The sequence below is a fragment of the Mustela nigripes genome, chromosome 11 (assembly GCF_022355385.1).
Source record: "Mustela nigripes isolate SB6536 chromosome 11, MUSNIG.SB6536, whole genome shotgun sequence".
Lineage (NCBI taxonomy): Eukaryota > Metazoa > Chordata > Mammalia > Carnivora > Mustelidae > Mustela > Mustela nigripes.
In genome coordinates, this window is record NC_081567.1 from 32,327,560 (window position 1) to 32,347,547 (window position 19,988).

A 19,988-nucleotide genomic window follows, 5' to 3' on the forward strand; every position below is an offset into this window, starting at 1 on the left:
CTATAGTGTCTGGCACCTATTAGGCACTCAAGAAGTATTTCTTGAAGGAATGAGAGGTTTTATGGTGGTGAAGAAGGTAGTGGAATTGATAAGGATGATGGTGATGATAAGAGTGGTGGTGATGGGGGTGATGGTGGTGATGATGGTGTTGGGGGTGATGACGATGATGATGGTGACGATGGTGATGATGGTGTTGGGGGTGATGACGATGATGGTGACGATGGTGATGATGGTGATAGTGAAGATGGTGATGATGATGATGGTGATGGTGGTGGTGATGTGATGATGATAGTCATGGTTGTGATGGTGACAGTGACAGAGGGGGTAGAGGAATAGACACAGAGGACCTGGACTAGCTCATTGCTTTAAAGAACTTTTATTAAAAAATGCATCTGCTCTTTGCCAACTGAAGGTAGATTTTGGAGGAAGGATAATTGGAGCTGGAGAAAGAGGGGTGCTGAAGATTAACCCCCAGGTGGGACTGTCAGACTGACAGGGCCCCAGTGTCTTACTTCCCCAGTTTGTGGGAGGCCACTGTCCCTGCAGTACAGCACCCAGAACTCCAGCCCTTCTCTAGGGCGCAGAGGAGGAGGGGCGCATGTGGCGCAGGACGGGGAGCCTTGGGAAGGGCGGGGGACGGAAAGCGCCATGCACAAGGGGCTGTTGGGGGGAGTCTAGAGTCTAGGTGCTGGTGTGGGGAGAGCAGGGAGGGCAGGGGCGGAGAGGGAGAGGCAGGGCAGACTGGGTCAGGGGCGGGTGGGGCAGGGAGGTGGCGGGGAGGATGGTTCGGGGACAGTGTGGATGGTTTGGGGACGGTGCGGAGGTGATCCGAGGGCAACGATCCTGGGAGGCAGGTGGGAGGTGGGAATGGAGGGCTGAGGTGTGGCGTTCAGCCTGGGGGGAGGTCTAAGGGGAGGGATGAAGGCTCGAATGGGGGTCCGAAGTCGGAGGTGGAAGTCTGAGATCGCAGGCAGGGGGTCTTAGAGTGGCGGTGGCATCGGAGGGCTGGGAGCGGTTTGGGAGGAGCGCGTGCAGGTCTGAGGGCGCAGGTGAGGGGCTGGGGGGCGGAGCTAGGGCGAGAGGGGAGGGCTCGAGGACCGAAGGGCCGGGCAGCTCCCAGTCCGGAGGCTCGGGAGGAGGAGCTGGGAACCACGGGCGGAGGGCCCGGCTGCGCCATGAGGGTGCACCTGGGCATGCTGGCGGGCGCGGCGGCTCTGACCGGGGCACTGAGCTTTGTGCTCTTGGCGGCCGCCATCGGCACGGACTTCTGGTACATCATTGACACCGAGCGGCTGGAGCGGGGCGGCCCAGGGGCGTGGGGCCGGGCGGGGGCCGCCAACCGCAGCCAGCTTGAACCTCTGAGCTCGCACTCCGGCCTCTGGCGCACCTGCCGGGGTAAGGGGGAGCGCGGGGATGCTACGTGGTGCCGCGCCCACCTGGGACCTGTTGCTGGGCTAGCAGTCCTCCCTGAGCTCCAAAACACAAAATGCGGGGACGGGGCCTGGGCCAGGTGGGTAGCGGGCTGCGGGTAGAGGGCTCCAGCCGGCGCCGCTGTCTCAGCACGATCCGTCTTCCCGGGGTAGCATCTAGGTGGGGAGTAGGGATGAGGCCTCGGGCTGGGGTCCCAACTCCAGGTCCGCACCCTCTGATTCTTCTGCCCCATCTAGTCCAGAGCTCGTGTGTGCCGCTGATGAACCCCTTCTGGCAGGAGAATGTGACCGTCAGCGACTCAAGCCGACAACTTCTCAGTGAGTCTGGGAGGATGGGGTTCGGGAGAGTCCCAGGTCGGGACACTGGTTTTGGAGCTCTTCTCCAAAGAGCAGGGCTGGGGTCCTGTGGAGGGGGCAGCTGGTGCCAGAGAGGGAGTGGAGATGGGAGGAGGGGCCAGGCTTCTCTTGTGCCCCAGCTCACACTGTGTGGTTTAGGATTCATTCGACAAACGTTGATCGCAGGCTTCCTCTGTGCCAGGCACCGTGCTGCTGATTAAGACCCAGGTCGTGCCCTCCAGAAACTCACAGACTAGCTGCGGAGTCAGATGTGGAAATGCCCAGTCACATTTCAGAGCGACAGGCTGCGGGAGGGAGGGTGGGTGGGAGTCTGAAGAGATGCCTAAACCAGCCTGAGGAGCTGAATGCGGAAAAGAGAGGAGCCCAGAGACCCGAACGCACACCTTGTGTCGGCCTCGGGGCTGAGAACAAGCACTTGGCAGGAGCCAGGAAGCAGTGAGTATCTGTGGAACGTACAGGAAAGATTAGGGGCAGAGACTTCGCCCCTGGGGCCACTGGGTCTGTCCCATTCAGGACTGATTTCCCAGAGCCTAGGACAGTGCTTGGAACTCAGTCACGGTGGGAAGACTGAATGCAGGAAAGTGAATGGGCTGAACAGGCACTTGAGAAAGGAGAGACCTAAACATAACAGTTCAGTGAGTTTGTTGAGGCTGGCAGGAGGCCAGGCATGGAGCTAAATGCTTTTCATCTATGTCTTTCGTTAAACTCCACTGCTACCCTGTGAAGCTAAGTATCGTCTCCATGATTACCTTCATTCTTCCTGCAAAGAAGCTGAGGCTTGGAGAGGAGCCATAGGAAGAATGTGATGAGGAAGTGAAGGCTGAGTTCCTCAGACCTTGAAAAGTGTGGGCTGCTTTTGATGGACTTGTTGAGGCTTAGGAACAAAGATCAAGTCGCTAGCATGGCCCACAAGGGCTTCCGGGTGCCTCTTCAGTTTCAATCTTCCCCTTGCTTTTTCTTCTTTGGCTATGCTGGCCTGGGGCCGCTTCCTGAATCATGCCCAGTTTCCTCCTGCCCCTGGGACTTTGCACATGCCATTTCCTCTACCTGAGAGCTCTCTGCTTCCATCCCACCAGCTTCTACTCATACCCCGGGTTTTGTGACATTTTTGCGTTAAAGTCTGATTCCCTCATGAGACCATGAGTTCTGTGAGGATGGGGACCATGTCTGTCTTGCCGTGGCTTGATCTCCAATATTTAGCCCAGAACCTGGTGTGGGGTGGGGTCCTGAGCCCAGATTTGCTGAGCAGGTATGAGAGTGAGTACCAGTTGTCTTATGTTAGAGGTGGAACATATTTGTTAAATGAATGATGAGAACATGAGTGGAACAGAAGTTCAGTGCTGTGTTGGGAAATAGTAATTGTCATTCTGGGGGAGGAGGGAGTCTTGGTTTGAAGCATTTGCCGATTCCTGTGGTGTAGATATTCCCACCGGGGTCAACTTCAGGCTGTCAGCATGATGGCAGCTGTCTCCTCCAGTTCCTAAAAATAGCAGCTGGCTCTCCTGAGCTGATAGAATCCAGATGCTACACCCTGCATAAGGTCCTGGGGCAGATGTCCCGTAGATACTCAATGTATTTGGGAGGTTGAAGGAAGGCAGAAGTGCCATGAACTCTGTCCCCAGCCCCAAGCTGACCAGAATCAATTTGGGGTGTTCTCAGAGCATTGTTTCAAGAATGTTCAAGAGTTCTGCCCTTGACATGAGGGACATGGGTGCCAGATGCCAGCTCAGACCCTTCCCAGGACCCTCTGGGATTGCGGGACAGGTGTCTTAACCTCTGAGACTCAGTGTCAACATCTATCAAAACGAAATGTCAAAACCATGAGGGGGGCGTGGTCAGAATTCTGTAAATCAGCTGGATGAAAAAAAGTGTCCTTACCTGGGACCTCACATAATGCCTGGTTGTTGCAGTATCTCTGTGTTGCATCAAAGTACTGGGCACACAGTAAGTGCTCAATAAACACTAGTCTTTGCTATTCCTTCCAGCCTCTCTTAGATGCAGTCCCATCTCTGGAGCATTGACCCTTTGCTGGGCTGGCTGCTGGCATTTAGGTACTTATCACATCTGTGGGTGAAGCAGACTAACTAGTACTGGCATTGGCCTGGCTCCTTTGTGCATCTTAATAATGCCAGCAACCCTGTGTGCTTCAGTATTTTGAGAAACAGGCAGCAGTCACATTCAGAGCCTGTTCATCTGTTCACTCTCAGACCCAGGCCTAAGCCCCCCAGCTTCACTGCCAAGGAGACATGCAGCCTTGGCCATGTTCCCTATCTCTCCGAGCGTGGGTCCCTCTTGGGCAAAGGGAGGATGTCTGCCACTCCTCTTCATAAGGATATGGCAGGGCTGGAACGGGAGAGTGTATTTAAAGAGCCTCAGCGGTGCCTTGCCTCTGTAAGTGCCCCTTGAATGGGAGCTGCTATTATTACCATTATATCATCCAAGAAAGAGCAGGCTGCCCCTTCAGACCACATGCTCGCTGCATACCTTCCCCAGAGGGAGACTTTTCTCAGAATCTCTTTGTCCCCAGAATGAATTTTGAATCTTGCCCAAGCTCTTTTGTTAGGTGAAGATGTTTTATTCCTTAAGGACCTGCTGCTAGGGTCACAGAGGAGAGAGGACAGTTGTCAAAGCAGCGTGTTCTCCGAGCCAGCCTCCTAGACAAATCCCAGTGGGGAGAGAGCTCTTGATTTTCCCTGCAAACCCCAAGCAAGCAGACCACTCCAGCGCCCACTAAAAACCCACCTTGCCTGGATGTTTTGTCTTCCAGATTAGCTCTGGGGATGTCCTGGGTTTGATTCCTTGGCCAGGGACTGGAATTACTTTTGGTGGAGGAGGACAGAATCATCAAATTCAGCACCATGTTGAAAAAAGAGTCACAATTTAGAAACAACCAGGGTAGCAGTACCAACCAGAAGTCTTCTGGTGAAATGCGAATCATCTTTATTTAAACAAGAAAAGGAATTCCCGGTCCATTTAACTGAGAAGTTCAAATGGGCCAGAATCCAGAGAATTAAACTCCATTTCTTTCTTCTCCTCTCTGGGCTTTGCCTCTGTTTGGGTCCTGCTTTCAATAAACCCTCTCTCCTCTTAACAACCCAAGCAGGAGGCTCTCTGCTTGCCAAGTCTGCAGAACTTCTGATTAGGCTTCTCTTTGGACCAGCCTGGATCCCATGCCCAGGGCTGTGGTCCACAGGATGGGATGTGCTGATGGCCGGGGTGAGATGTGCCCCTTGTAACAGGGGGAAGGAGTAGGGCCAGTCCCAACATAGATAAGGGTCCCACATCTTACCAGCTGTGTGGCTTCTGGCCCAACCTTTGCTTCCATAAACAGGCTTCTCTGAGATGAGATGAGATCCCATAGGCAAAACACCTAGCAGGGGTGCACAGAGCAGAGTAGGAGCTCCATTCATGTCCGCTCCTGCTCTGGGTCCCACTGCCTCCCTGAGCCTCAGGCTTCCCTTCTGTAAAAATGGAGCTAATTATTTATTTAGTCCATAAATAAATAATTGTCTGTTTACTGGGCTCCTGGTCCCCCATCCTACGCTGCCTTTTCCAACTGGGAATCAGAGATCTGAGTTACAAGGAGGAAAGGCAGGAGCAGAGTTGAGCAGGAGGACTGAGGGCAGGGTGTTCCAGAGACTGCCAGAAGGCCAGTGTTTCTGGAGGTGGCACAGAAAGTACTTCTTACCTACACCTCGGGTCCTCCCTATGCCTTACTTCAGCTGTGTCTCCTAAGAGCCAGGAACAAGGTAAGGCTGATTATCCCACAACTAAGCACACCAGACCTAGAGCAGACAGAGATGCCTCGCCCAACATAGCACAGCAGTGGCAGAAACCCGACCGAGGGCCAGAGGCCTGGCCTGCCTGTCTTCTGAGGTGGTGAGGTTGGAAAATCACGGGATTGGGTCTCTGGTCTCTCTGGGTACCCGGCTGTTGCAGTGGTGTGGAAAATTAAAACCAGCCCTCCCACGATGCCTGGTGCTGATTGCAAGAGAGGAGATGGTGGGGGACAGAAATAAAGGGACTAGGGACATAATGGGATTCAGAGGTGGCCTCAGTCTAGAGGGAATTTCTCAGTGTGGTTCATGGATAGCTGTGTGGTAGGCAGCCTGGACTGTCAGCATCTCCGGGCACGAAGGCCCGGGCTTCAGGCGGCCCCTCTGGTGCCTGTTGAAATGCAAGGACACACTTTAAACAAATAAAAAAAAAACCAGAAAATTCATATTCAGCGTAATTTCCACTTTCTGGGGTCTACCCTGTGAGTTTCTAAGAGGCTCACCTTAACCATTTTTGTGGCAACGGAGAGCAAGAGGCAGCCTCGGGGCTTGTGGGTGGAAATAGGGCTAAGCGTCTGCATGTGATACGTCTGTCTGTTGGAAGGTTTTGTCATCTGCAAAGGGAATATACTCATGTGCACGCAAGACCAAGAAATCCCGTGGAATGAGAAAAGCCAGTTACAGAGTGTTATAAGCAAGATACCTGGGGATGGCCTAACACGTCCTGTTTTCAGATGTTGAAGTAGGACTGGCTGTGCCCTTTAGAATTCGAGAAATCGGTAAATACCTAGGAAAGTATGAATATATGGGAAAACGACTGGCAGCACGTGCATCCGAGCACTTCGGTATGGGCAGGGAAGGATGAAGGAGTTGAGGTGGGGGCTGCGTGGGTCTTGTTTTCATTTCTTCTGAGAAGAATGCTATTGTGTTTGCTCTAATGCAAGCCCCGGGGAGGACTGTCCCACTGGTTGAATTTCCTTGTAGCGTGGCTCATGGAACTACAGGAGCACTGCCCGCTTGTCCAGCTGCAAGAGCTGGGACATGTGTATCCTTCCAGATATCTCCTGCCTCAGGGCCTTGGCACATGCCATCTCCTGCTTTTTTTTTTTTTTTAAAGATTTTATTTATTTATTTGACAGACAGAGATTACAAGTAGGCAGAGAGGCAGGCAGAGAGAGAGGAGGAAGCAGGCTCCCCACTGAGCAGAGAGCCCGATGCGGGGCTCAATCCCAAGACCCTGAGATCATGACCTGAGCTGAAGGCAGCGGCTTAACCCACTGAGCCACCCAGGAGCCCCTGCCATCTCCTTCTTTAGGAATGCTTTCCCCCATGCCTTCTCATCTGACCTTAAAGTTGAGACCTCCTCCACTTGCCCCCAGAGCCTTTCCTAATTTGCAGGCTGGGTTAAACACCCCTTGTCTGCTGTCCTGCCACCCATTTGTCAACCTCCTTTGCTGTTCCGTCCCAGTTCTGAGACTTGATGGCTGTACCTTCTTGAGCAGCTGACTCAGTACCTTGAACCTCACTTTTCTCATCTGCGAAATGGGCATTCAGATTCTTACCTGGTAGAGCCCAAGGTGGTTGAGGGCAAGAAAGAAACAGCTATTCTCACATTTGGTGCTCAGGACAGCTTGGCAAAGTCAGGGCCCATGGTCCAATGGACAGGGGAGGTAACAGAAAGGCTTTTGGGAGGCGATGACATTCGCTTGGTAAGAGGTGGCATCGGGATTGGAACCTATGTCTTTGCTCGTCGTAGAGTCCTGCTTTTTCTGTATCACAACAGTGCATTCTGGAGTGCTCGAAGGGAATGGAAGATGCAGCCCCTATTCTAAAAACGACTGCATTCTGGTCACCCCAGATTCTAGAACAAATATTTACGAAAATGTAAAAATTGACTTCCTTCCCAGGCACTATCTGTACTGAATCTCTCTGAGCTTTTCTTGGTCTGCAGGTCACACTGACAAGTCTTGAACATAAAGACACTGTGACATTTCCCCCTTTGAGAAATGGTTCCTGAGATTTTCTTCTTTCTGATGTCTGTGCAGAAACCCTGTCTCTGCTTTCTGTAAGAGCACAACTATTACTTCACTAATCACCCCAGGGCTTCCTGACCTCGCTGGTGTTGTGGAATTGGAAGCCTGGTTTTCCCGTTGAGCAGTTCTTTGAACAGTAAGATGATGGGAATCACAGTCACCTTTTCCTTGGCGTGAACATCTTTGCTTCTTTCTGGGTTTTCTCTTTCCTTTGCTTACAACAAAGCTTTTTTGTTTTTCTTTTTTCTTTTTTTTTTTTTTCTCAACAAAGTGTTTTTGAATCGAAAGGTTTCTTGGCTTTGGGCACACATTGGTCCTCAAAAGGATTAACTGGGTGGGCCTTGCATTCTATGACAAGGGTCCTTTTAAGAAAAGGAGAGTGGGGATGTGGGCAGAGAGTGGGAATGACACAGCCACCAGGCTGTGTCAAGGATTGCCAGCATCCTTGGGAGGCTGGAGGAGGCAGGGAAGGACTCCCCCATAGCCTCTGGAGGGGAGTGCAATCATGGGACCTTGATTTTGGGCTTGTGGCTTCCAGGAATGTCAAGTAGGGGGCACCTGTAGGGGACAGGTGTTCCTGTAGGGGACACCTGGCTTGTAGTAATTTGTGATGCCCCCCAAGGAAACAGATGCAATCACCTTATCCGAAGAATAAGGTATCCCTGCCTACCCTGTTTTTCTGCATCGTCCTGCTGGCTTCCTTCATGACCTATCACAGCCTGTAACTTTGTTTGCCTGCTCGTCTATCTCCTGCCCTGGACCCTGGTCTCCAGGCGCAGGAGGGCAGGGACATTCTCCGCTGCGGTGTCCCCGGGCTCTCTGGCAGAGCGTGGCCCTCATTAGGGGCCTATAGATACCTGTTTTCAAATGAGATGTGGCTGGAAATGGGTATAGGACTCCGAATCAATCCCCGTGCTCCAGGTCTGTGGCCCTGAAAATAACAAAGACCAAGGTGTACACATACACGTGTGTGTGCGCATGCACGCACGCACACACACACACACCACGGAAAGCTAAGCCAAACTTCAGCAGGAGATTTTACAGCTATCCCACGGGAAGCTTCCTCTTACCCAGGCATTTAATTGAACGTGTACGTCAAGTCAGCTCTCAGCAAGTCTGGGGAACTCACACATGGTGCCGCTGGGGCTGAACCCTTTCCAGGAAACCTCATTAATTTCTAAATGATGAATGATTTCACTTCCCAGACATGGTCTGGAGTCAATGCCATACAGGGGGATGCCTCTGCCAGGGCCAGGTTTTCACCCCAGCTGTTGTACTTCCTGGCCCAGGATTTTTCCTGGAAGGAAGGAAGGAAGGAAGAAAGGAAGGGAGGGACAAGCCTTGGGAGGGATATTACTCTTGTCTCCTTGACTTGCACAGGTTGGTGGCTTTTACAGGGTTGAGGACAAATTGACTGGGTCACCGTGGAGGCCAGGCTGGATTCTTGTCTGCACCATCGTTTTACTAGCGGACTTATGATCCACTTAGCACTTACTCTATGGGACGTGGTACCGACATTAAACTTCCCCGTGTCGCCCCATCGTCTTCAGGCACATGGTCCTGAGGGCAGTCCCGTGAGCCACTGTTTCACAGAGGTGGAAATGGAGTTCCTGCCGAATGAAGAGACACACCCAGGGCCCCAGCATCAGAGACCGAATACAGATGCAGAGTACCCGGCTGGAGAAAGTGTATGGTTTGAACCCCCTGTGAGATCATCTCTCAAGCTTCTTGGCTTTATTTTCATTTCTTAGAAACCGCCATATTTTCTTGCCTTAGAGAAACACCATCTAGCTCTTAATTAACGAGGTTGGTGAATACCCATTGGGCATTCACGGTCTCCTGAGAGCTCCACTGGAAACTCAGGGATGCGATCGTGTTAGAAGAACCCGTTCAAGGAACCCGCAGCTTAACAGGAGAGAGAGAAGAGGGAGCTGCCCTCCATCCTAGGTGACAGATGCCAAGGCAGGGCGGCTGTGGGGAGCCGAGGGGGCGCAGAGCAGACTGTGGGCGTAAGTTTAAGGAGAGACCTGAGCTGGGCTTGTTCTCAAGAGTAAGAGCGAAGTATTTATTTTCATCCCCATCTTGCTGCCAAAAGGATTGAAAGATGCTTAGTGCCCAATTCATGGTCAATAATTAATAAATATTTGGTAAACGAATGGCTGGTAAAGAACTTTGCAATTGTTTCCCATTTTGCTTTGGCTGGCGGGAAGCTCAGAGCCAAGACGGTGGCAAATGTTTAGACGTTGGGATCCTGAGACCCCAGATTTCTTCTACCCTCTTCTCTCCCACCCCCACACCAACTGACTTCCATGGAACTCCTTTTTTTTTTCTACTTTCTGTAAGTTCTTATCATGCCTTGTTAATGTCTTGTGCGCCTGACTCACCAGCCACCTGCAATCTGGGGACAGGGAGGAGGGGTAGGGGATGTTCTTTCTCTGGCCTCCCCCCTCACCTGTTCACCCCCTCCAGCCCCATGCCTGCCCTCGCCAGTCGCTGTTTTCATTAATGGAACTCAGAGCAGATGTTCCCCATGCGATGATGGGTCACTGTGCAGAGAGTTGGTCAGGAGCCTGGGAGGGAAGACTGGAAGCTGGCGGGCTGGGCAGCCTAGGACGGGGAGCCAGGACAGGCAGGGAGCACCAGAGGGAAGTGGGGGAACCGTATGTGGAAGAGGAAAGGCAGGGTTGGGTCTTTAGGAAATACTTGGGTCTTGAGAGCAGGGGCTGCTTTCAGGGTCTGGGGAGCGAGGGGCCAGGCGTGCATGGGGCTTGCCCGATATGGTGGTGTTCAGAGCTTGAACTCCCTGCTGAGCTCTGGAACCTGTCTGGTCCCCACTCTGAATCCACCTCTGTAATACTGGTGCCCCCTGGTCCCTGAGGCCGGACCTGCCCCAGCTCCAGGCCACTGTACACCTCTATCTCTGTTGCCTCTGCTCTGGTCCAGCGGGCATCTCATGCTGACCGAGCCCCAAACCCAATGCTTCTTCCCTCATCTTCCCACCTGTGCAGACGGCAGCATATCCATCCAGCGCTCAGGTCCCAGATCTCCTGCTTGTCTTGTCCCTCTTGTTCTCAAACCTTCAACACCATTGCCCGTTTTATCCTCAGAATATACCTGGAACCCAATCCTTCCCAGCAGCCCCAGGCCACCCTCATCCTTACCAGGATGATTGCAGTATACCCCGATGGTCCTCTTGCTCCTTGTCTTTGTTTTCTTGGGCAGGCTGGGTGGCTTAAAAATCCAGAAGTGTATTGCGTCACAGTCCTGGAGGTCAGAAGTCTGAAATGTAAGCGTCCAGGGGGCAGGTACTCCTGGAAGCTCCAAGGCAAAATCTGGACCCTGCTTCCTTGGCTTCAGGTGGTGGCACCAGTCCCCAGAAACCCTTGGCATGGGGCCGTATAGCTCTGTTACCTGTCTTCACCGCCTCTCCTCTGTGTTCTCGCCTGCCTCTTCCCAGGGCACTAGTCATTGCGTGCGAGACCCCCCTCGAATCCAGATGAGCTTGTGCAGAGATCCCCTCATTCTATTCCATCTGCAAAGACTCTCATCCCAGATCGGGTCACCTTCAGTGGTTCCGGCTGGACATGAGCTTGGGAGCCACCTGTCCGGCCCCTGGCCCCCTCTGCTGTCTACTCTCAGTATAGCAAGCAGAGAGGTCTTCAGAAACGGAAGTTAAACTGGGGGCTTCTCTTGCCCGGAGCTGCCCACCTGGTGTCCCCTTTCACTCAGAGGGAAGTCCACAGTCCTGTGTGTGCTCTGCTCTTAGCTCCCTGCTTTCATCTCCTGCATCCCCCCCCCCCCCCCACTCTCTCCGTGCCGCCTCTGCCAGCTTCCCCTGTGCCTCCATCCCACCAGGCACAGTCCCTCCCTGGGTCCTCAGCACCTGCTCGTCTCTTGCCCCCCCCTTCTTTCATTCTGCAGGCTGCCTTTCTCACTCCTTTCTGGGGCTCTGCTTGAATGTCACCTCCTCCGAGAAGCCACCATCTCTCAACCACGTCACTGATCTGTTCACTGCTTGACTCTACTCAATAGAGTGCTCAGGAAACACGCTGAGTATGTGAACGAACATGGCAGTTCCTGCCTCACAGAGAGCTCGAGGACACGAGCTTGTGAGACCTGAAGCCGGGCACAGATGTCTCTGCACCTGTTACTTCCAAAACTTAGTTTACTCTACTACTGAAGTCTAGTCCACATAGAATGTTTGTTAATTCCAGGGAGTGCAACACAGGGATCGGACAGCTCACTTGAGCACGCCTCATGGCAACAGGTGTAGTCACTCTCCACATCGTGCAACATTGTTACAGTATTGGTTATTTTGGCTACACTGTGGTTTTTGTCCTCCTGACTTACTTATTTTACACCTGGAAGTGTTTATGTCTTCACTCCCTTTATCTGTTTCACTTATCTCCCCCCTCTCTCCTCTCTGTCAAGTACCAGTTTATTTTCAGCTTTTAAGAGTCTGGTTTTTTGTTTGTTTGTTTGCTTGCTTGTTTGTTTTGTTTTCTGGATTCCACGGATCAGTGAAATCATACAGTGTGTGTCTTTCTCCATCTGACTTGTTTCAGCTTATGTAATGGAAGGTTACTCAGCCACAAAAACAAGTGGGATCTTGTCGTTTGTGACATGTTGTTACATCTCCGTCATCAGACCTGGTAGTAGCAGTGGCGTTAATTTTTTTCTCCCAGCATCTGGGGGCTGGCCCGTAGGTGGTGCTCGGTAAGTGTTTGTTGATTGACTGAAAGTTGTTGGTAACTCTCCTCTGCCTGCTGTCCTCCTCTCTCTTCTAAGCCATGCATGGGACATTTGTGATTCTGCTGCCGCTCAGCCTGATCCTGATGGTGTTTGGGGGGATGACAGGGTTTCTGAGTTTCCTCCTCCGAGTCTCCATCCTCCTCCTGCTCACAGGGACCCTCTTCCTCTTTGGAGGTAGGTGCCCCCCTTGCCCGGAGCATGGGGGCCCCTTGTGAACCCTCAGCTGGGGAGGGGCAGGCGTCTTCTCCGGGGCTCGGTTTTCCCATCTGTGACATCACAGCTGGGAGGGATGAATGGGTCCCAAGAGAGAAGTAGAGGGTGGGAGCATGTCCTGAGGATTATTTCCTGATTTCACAGAGGACCCTAGAGCTTCTGTTTGAGGGCTTCTCTCTCAAGCTTCTCCCTTCTCCCTCATGTGCCTCTGCCCTTCTGATGCATCTTCCTTTGACTGATTGACTGATTGATTAAAAACCGGGCAATGCCAGGGTTAATCCCCTTTGTTTGGCAGAACAGAGGCTTTCAAAGATGGGATCCAGTGCACAGTTGGTGTCCTAAGCCCTCTCTCCTCCTCCTTCCTCCCTCCTTCCTGTGGGCTTGAAATAGTCCCTCCTTAAACCCAGAACAGGAACAGAGGTGATTCACGCACTTGGGATCCATGGAGAGAAAACCCCAAAAAGACTGTCTGGAGGTGAAAAGTGTGAGGCTCCGATGTCCTCGACCTCTGCTAGTATTAACACTGGCATTAAGAGTTTACCCAGGGACTAATTCTCGAAACCACCCTGCCCACTCGGACTTTCTACAGTGGTGGAAAGTCTAATCCACACTGCGCCATTGGGGGGGCCTCAGGCCAGGTTGCAGAGCACTTTAGGTGGAGCTGATGCCCAGGAGGGCGGACATGTTCATTTCCACTAATTTAATTTCAGTTGAAATAGCCCCTTGTGGCCAACAGCTGTGTCTCTGGACAGCGCAGCTCTCTGGAGACCCACCGTGGGCCAGCCCCATGCTGGGTGTGGGGGAATCGAGGATGAGCCCCCTGGAGCTCATAGCCCAGTTGGGGAGATGACCATTAGCTCAGCCACTTCACAAACAAATGCAAAGCTGCAGTTCTGATCTGGACAGTGACAGCGGGTGGTGCTGTGAAGCCACGGGGTGGGGGGACTTGACCTGTTTGGGGAGGTTCCGGAAGCCAAGCGTGAGCTGAGGTGGGGTGGAAGAGTTTCTGGGGGTGGGGGGGGAAGTGAATAGGAAGGGAGGGTGCACCGGATAGCGGACTAGCAAGGGCAAAGGCCCTGTGGCGGGAGGAGCATGGGCACCTAGAGCGGTGGGCTTCGCGAGGAGGAGGAGGAGCCCAGGGTTTCGATCTGCTCTCTTTGCCTCTCCTGCAGCCTTGGTGACCCTGGCTGGAATTAGCGTCTACATCGCGTACTCGGCCGCCGCCTTCCGGGAGGCTCTGTGTCTCCTAGAGGAGAAGGCCCTCCTCGACCAGGTGGACATCCGCTTTGGCTGGTCCCTGGCCCTGGGCTGGATGAGCTTCATCGCCGAGCTGCTCACTGGCGCGGCCTTTATGGGGGCAGCCCGCGTGCTCAGACTGAGACAGAGGCAGGACCAGGCCATATGAGCCTGATGCTTGGTCTGGTGGGAGACAGGGGCCTGGCCTGGGGCCCCAGGGATCCATCTGTGGGCTGCAGCCTCTTCTTCCTCAAAGGCCACTGGTGGTGGGACCAACCCGAGGACTGCTGTGGGCTGAGCTCCAGGCCTTGCTGTCATCTCTGCCTGGTGTGGTGTGTCTGTGTGTTTGTGCACGCGTGTGTCCGTGTGGGCTGGAGGAGGCCATTGGAGTGCAGAACCCACCTCCCACGAAATGACAGATTAGCCCCTTGATCATAACCAGAACTTTCTGGATGCAGCCCCGGTAGGCCTCCTCTGGCTTCACTTCAGTCCTCACCCCTGCTCATTGCATCAGCTCCGCTTCTTTGCTAAGGACACGAAAGACCAGAGAGGTTAGGTAAGCTGCACAAAGGTGCACAGTGAGCTGGTAGTGTACTCCTTGCTCCAAGAACAGTGCTCAATCCCTTACCACAGTTCTCCTGAGCAGGTCCAGCAGGCTGGCCACAGCACGATTGCTATGTGTGGGGCTGCAGAACCCCAGACTCAGGCCACAGGCCTCACAGGACCTGGAACCCCTGCCTGGGGCACAGTGTGAAGTAGGGGGATGAGGGCAGAAATCTGGGCTACTCACCAACCAGGTGGTGCCCGTGTCCCCCCTCCCCTCAGGGAGGTGCACGCTCGTCCCGTCCACTGTCCCGGAGCTCAATGGGCCGGGCTTCCTTGGAGCAATGATTCTCAGTGATCAGCGGCTCAGTACTGCAACAGAAACAGTCATCCTGGACATGGAAGCCCCGCCAGGTTCCTGGTGGCCAGTGTGCTGGTCGTCTCACTGTGTCACGTCAGAGACTGTGGGAGAGCCAAGGGCAAGCTCACTGCTGGCAGGAAGAGCAATCAGCAAGCTTGAGATTCAGGAGGAATCAGCAGAATCAGCAGCAGACTCGCCCGAAGAGGGAAGAGGCATCAGCAGACTCGCAGCCGGACTCAAACACACAGTAGTCACTCCTGGACACAAGCGCCACCTGTCAGCCCTCATCATCTCACACCTGTCGTAGAAGCAGTTTCCCCATGAATGCGTTGACTGAGCCTACTTCCACAGCCTGGAGCCCGAGACTGGCGAGATTCTGACGGTGAATTCAGACACGCTCACGTACACGCTCACGCACACGCTCACGTATACGCAGGGTCTTCTGTCCTCTTTGTGGCTGCGGTTTTAGGTTGCTTCTACACCAGCCAAAAAAGATGTGGATTCCGTCACGGGCTGCGTTCTGGTGACGCCATGAGCTGGTGGCCTCAGTGGATGTGGGTGGGGGGTGGCGCCTACCTCCTTGGCCCTGCTGGCATCGAGTGTTGTCCAGGGAGGCCTGGCTCCTTTTGGGCAAACATAAGTCTGGGCTTTTCTCAGCACACATGTTGGGGGGGTGGTCTAGGAGAGGAAATGAAAGATTCCCATGGAGCTCTTCAGGGACTAATCATAACCCCTCCTCCCTCTTCCAGAAAGTTCCATCCTTCCTTTTGTCCTGGTGTTCTGGCCACGGGAGTGGGAGTTTCCAAAGTAGCTGCACATCCAGATCCCCTGGGGTGGTGCTTCTCACACTTCAGTGTGCTGAGACTCTTCGGGGTGTCCCAACCCTCCTGGCGGGGGGCCGCCCCTAGGGGCCCTCTGAGTCAGCAGGTCCCGGTGAGGCCCGAGATTTCAGTGCTGACCAGCTCCCCAGTGATGTGGATGCTGCTGGTCTGGGGCCCTCTCCTGTGTGACACTGATCTTGGGCATTTGCTAAGGGATAGGGGTGGTTGTCTCTTGGCTGCACATTAGAATCACTGGGACATCTTTTAAAAACCCCGATACCCTGGCTGAATCCTTGCTCTGATCATACCTCAGGGTAGAGCTGATAGTGTTTAATGACCTCTCTGGATGATTTCAGGGTACAGCCGAGGTTTTCAACCTATTCCTGTGGGTTCAGAGTCACAAGGGGTGGGAGGGCCTGGCGAGCCTTAGGTTTAAGAAAATCCCTCTGGGAAGTGCTGCTGGCTTAGAAGGTTTGGGGATCATTGGCCTGGGTCACAAGGTGACAGCACCATTAGCAACATCATGGTGACACTGTCCTCACCACCACACCGTTCCCCCTTACTGTGACATGACCTCCTCCTCCTCCTCACCATGACTGATGCTCACTGAGTACTTATTACACATCTGCATTATTCTACATGCCATCAGTCACTCAGTCACTCAACAAACACTGGTGAAGGTCATGGCATGCTAGGAACTAGCGAGCTCTTGCTCTTGGAGCTGCCACATGATGGACAGGCATGCAAAACATGTGGTTGGTGGTGAGGACTATGGAGAGGAGTGAGGCGGGTACAGATGAGGAAACTGAGGCACAGACAGGCTAAGCTGACTAGCCCGAAGGTACAAAGAGAGAAAGGGGTACAACTGGGGTGCAAATTTAGATCTGCCTGATTCCAGAATGATTTTCTTTCCTCTTCTGCCAGCCAACACCCATACCAGGGAGCTCTCTGTCTGCCGGTGGGTTCAGGTCATTGCTGCCCTTTCTTCAGATTGTCCACGAGGCCCCGTGGGGGAGGGGGGCGACCGCAGAGTTACAGAATCAGTTCCGCAGAGAGAGAAACGAAAGTTTTCGCAAAGTGAGGGCAACCTGTTAGTGAGAGAAAGAGAGCGGTCTCTGCTGCCACCTGGTGGTCATATGGTGGAACCGCACCAGAGGCCGACCCTGTTCTCAAATGCGTCCAAAGACGTTCCTTTTCAGCCCTCTCGGTGTCCAGCAACGGGTCTGACACTGCAGGGCAGGGGATCTCAGCTGAGGCGATTCCCCATCCCCTCCACACCTGGGACATTGGCGATGTCTAGAGACGTTTTTGGTCGTCACAGCTCGAGGTGAGGTCTCCTTGCACCCAGAGGGCAGAGGCCAGAGCTGCTGCTAAACGCCCTTCAGTACATAGGACAGCTCCCAAGATGGGGAATTACCTAGTCCCACGTGTGAATCGTGCTGAGCTCATGAAACCCTGCTAGGGGCATAAAAATGAATTGTCATAAAAGAGAGCACTTGTGTATTTAAGGAACTAACCATATAGTTGAAAATAATCTCATTCATTTCATAAACACTTATCAAACTCCTATGATGTGTCAAGAACTGTTCTAAGTTCTGGGGACATGTTCGTGCAGAAGGCTGACAAAATCCCTGCCCTTACTAGTTTACATGGAAACAGATCACACACTCGTGAACCAATGATACCTATGAGAAATTCAGGGAGTATTAGGGTTATGAGGAAAACAAAACATGAGTTGGAGGGTGGCCAGGAGAGATGTTACTCCAGGAAGGATAGTCAGCAAGGGCCTCCTGGAGGAGGAGGCATTGTGCTGAAGGTCTCTTGGAGGAGGTAGTATGTGCTGATCCTAAGTGAGGAACCTGCCACATGGGGAAACAGCAGGCCAAGCAGGAGATAGTAAGTGCAAAGGCCCTGAGGTGGAAACAAGTTCCTGTGTTTGAAGGGAAGAAAGAAGGAGAGGGGAAGGAGTGTGGTAGCAGGTGACTAGAGATAGGAGGTGGGTAGGTGGAGAGGACAGAGAGAGGAGGTAGCTGGGTTACCTGGGATCCATGACGAGGCAGTGGTGGGGTTTGGGATTCTGTGCTATTCTGTCCTACTCTATTCCATTCTGATTCTATTTTGAGGACAAGGAGACATCTCTAGGTGAGGGGATGCATAGGCCTGTGTGGTTTTCCACCCCACCTTCATATTAACATCATCTGGGACTCAAAAAAGCCAAACTTCTAATATTTGGGCTTCAGACTTCTAACACTAGGGAGCCCCGGGTCTTGCGGACCAATCACCTTTAGCCCCATTTTGCCGATGAAGAGCCTGAGGAGCATCGAAGGACTTGCTGGGTGGGGGGAGGGGCAGGGTGGGTGGCAGGGCCAGGGCTGAGACCCTGCTCCAGTGTCCTCGCCTCCTTCCTCCCTCTGTCCCTCTGACATGGAGCCGCTCACCCTTCTCCAGAGTCAATGCCCTGAATTTCATTTATAGTAAAAAAAAAGGGGGGGGGGAGTGATCCGTGGTCTTTGCTTTCCCCCCAAGTGAATTTCCACCTGTCATTTTCCCAGCACATGACACCCAGCAGCTGGGCCACTGGTATTAGGCCCCCGTGAAGGTTGGATGCAGACTTAGCATGTCTGCGTCGGCCCAACGGCAGCCCGGGCTTTGTGGAACGTTTATAGGTTAGGTGCCCTCTGGAGCCAAGGGGAGCGGGAGAGATGGCCACACGCGCATACAGGGAGACCCGGAGGAATGCGTAAACACAGTAAAAGAGACAGAGACAGAGAGAGGGGTGTGGGGAAGGCAGAGGAGGAGGAGCGAGCTGGCCCAGGGAGGAGACAAAGTGGAGGAGAGCAGCGTGGACAGGCAGCGGCAGGACAGAAGGACAGAAGGAGGTGCAGGAAGGAGGAAGGAGAGGGACGGGGCCCCAGAGAGACCCCCGCAGAGAAGGGAGAGGAAGGAAACACAAACGGACAGCGAGAAACCAGAGGTGGAGACAGATCAGGCGTGGAAGACCCCTCGGAGCCAGAGAAGTGGTCCATGTGGACCCTTTGGGGGGGGGGGCCGCAGATGCTGCCCAGGGTGACCCTTCTGGGCACCATGTGGGACAGGGGGAGCGGGGTCCCTCAGGACAGGGGATGGGCCGGGAAGGGGCGTCCCCTGGTGGGTGACAGCAGCCCTGAGGTAGCTGCGGGCCTTTCCAGGAACAGTATATCCCACCCAATAGGTGGGACATACTTATCCTAAACAATTATGTACTGCTTCTCTGATATTCAAATTTAAATGGGCATCCTGGATTTTAATTCACTAAATCTGGCAACCGTACCCCTCCTTTCTGGCACTACTGTTTTCCCAGGTACTCACGCTGTTCAGCCTTGAACAGGTTGGGCATTTACTGTTCCCTGCCTGCAAGTAACAAGACCTTCCCTGCCTGCCTAAAACCACAACCTTCACCAGACTCCCCGATTCCCCCTCCCTCCGTGCTTTCTTTTCTTTCTTTCTTTTTTTTTTTAAAGATTTTATTTATTTATTTGACAGAGAGAAATCACAAGTAGGCAGAGAGCCAGGCAGAGAGAGAGAGAGAGGAGGAAGCAGGCTCCCTGCCGAGCAGAGAGCCCGATGCGGGACTCGATCCCAGGACCCTGAGATCATGACCCGAGCCGAAGGCAGCGGCTTAACCCACTGAGCCACCCAGGCGCCCCCTCCGTGCTTTCTTGACCTTAGCACTCACTGCTCTGTGATACGCCCTGGGTGATATGCACCTTGCTTCTTGTCTGTTTCCCTCCTGGATTCTGTGCTCCGTGTTAACCCGGAGCGCTGTCTCTCCTGTCCCTTGCTGGTCCTTGCGACGGCATCTGGCACATATGATAACTACTTGTTGGATAAATGTGTAAACCCCAGATTCTATCCAGTCTCTTCTCTGAGCAAATTTCCCAGCCAGCCCACACCCTGGGGGCATTGGTCAGCTCCATGCTCTGTCGAAAATGCCAAGTATCGGGATTTGGGGGGTGGTGTGGGGCGTCTTTGTTTCTGTCTTTGGTGTTTTGTTTTGTTTTGCTATCTGGTGAAGTCACATGCATTCATTCATTTCCATAGGAATTTATTAAGAGCCAATTATGTGCCAGACAATGACGTGTACAGGGACGAAGGAAGCAAACTCCCCTGGGACCCCAGTCCAGAACAGTCTTCATGTGATATAGGTGCGCGCTGATTATTTGAGAGAGGTCCGGAGGGAGGAAGGAGGAAGGAGGCAGGCAGGCACAGAAGGAGGGATCACATTAAACCTGAAATGGATACTTGTAATGAACACGGACTGTATCCAGTTCCGTCTTTTTTTTTTTTTTAAAGATTTTATTTATTTATTTGACAGACAGAGATCACAAGTAGGCAGAGAGGCAGGCAGAGAGAGAGAGAGGAGGAAGCAGGCTCCCAGCTGAGCAGAGAGCCAGATGTGGGACTCGATCCCGGGACCCTGAGATCAT

The 19,988-nt window shown here is 53.2% G+C and overlaps 1 protein-coding gene across 1 annotated transcript; it reads left to right on the plus strand.

Annotated features, from left to right (window-relative positions):
* The first annotated feature begins 949 nt into the window (after positions 1–949).
* TMEM114 (transmembrane protein 114) lies at positions 950–17,900 on the plus strand. Its single transcript, XM_059415355.1, has 4 exons — positions 950–1,395; positions 1,668–1,748; positions 12,385–12,522; positions 13,734–17,900. Exons 1-4 carry the CDS (start codon positions 1,176–1,178, stop codon positions 13,964–13,966), a joined length of 672 nt encoding a protein of 223 aa, XP_059271338.1. The 5' UTR covers positions 950–1,175; the 3' UTR covers positions 13,967–17,900.
* Positions 17,901–19,988: the final 2,088 nt, after the last annotated feature.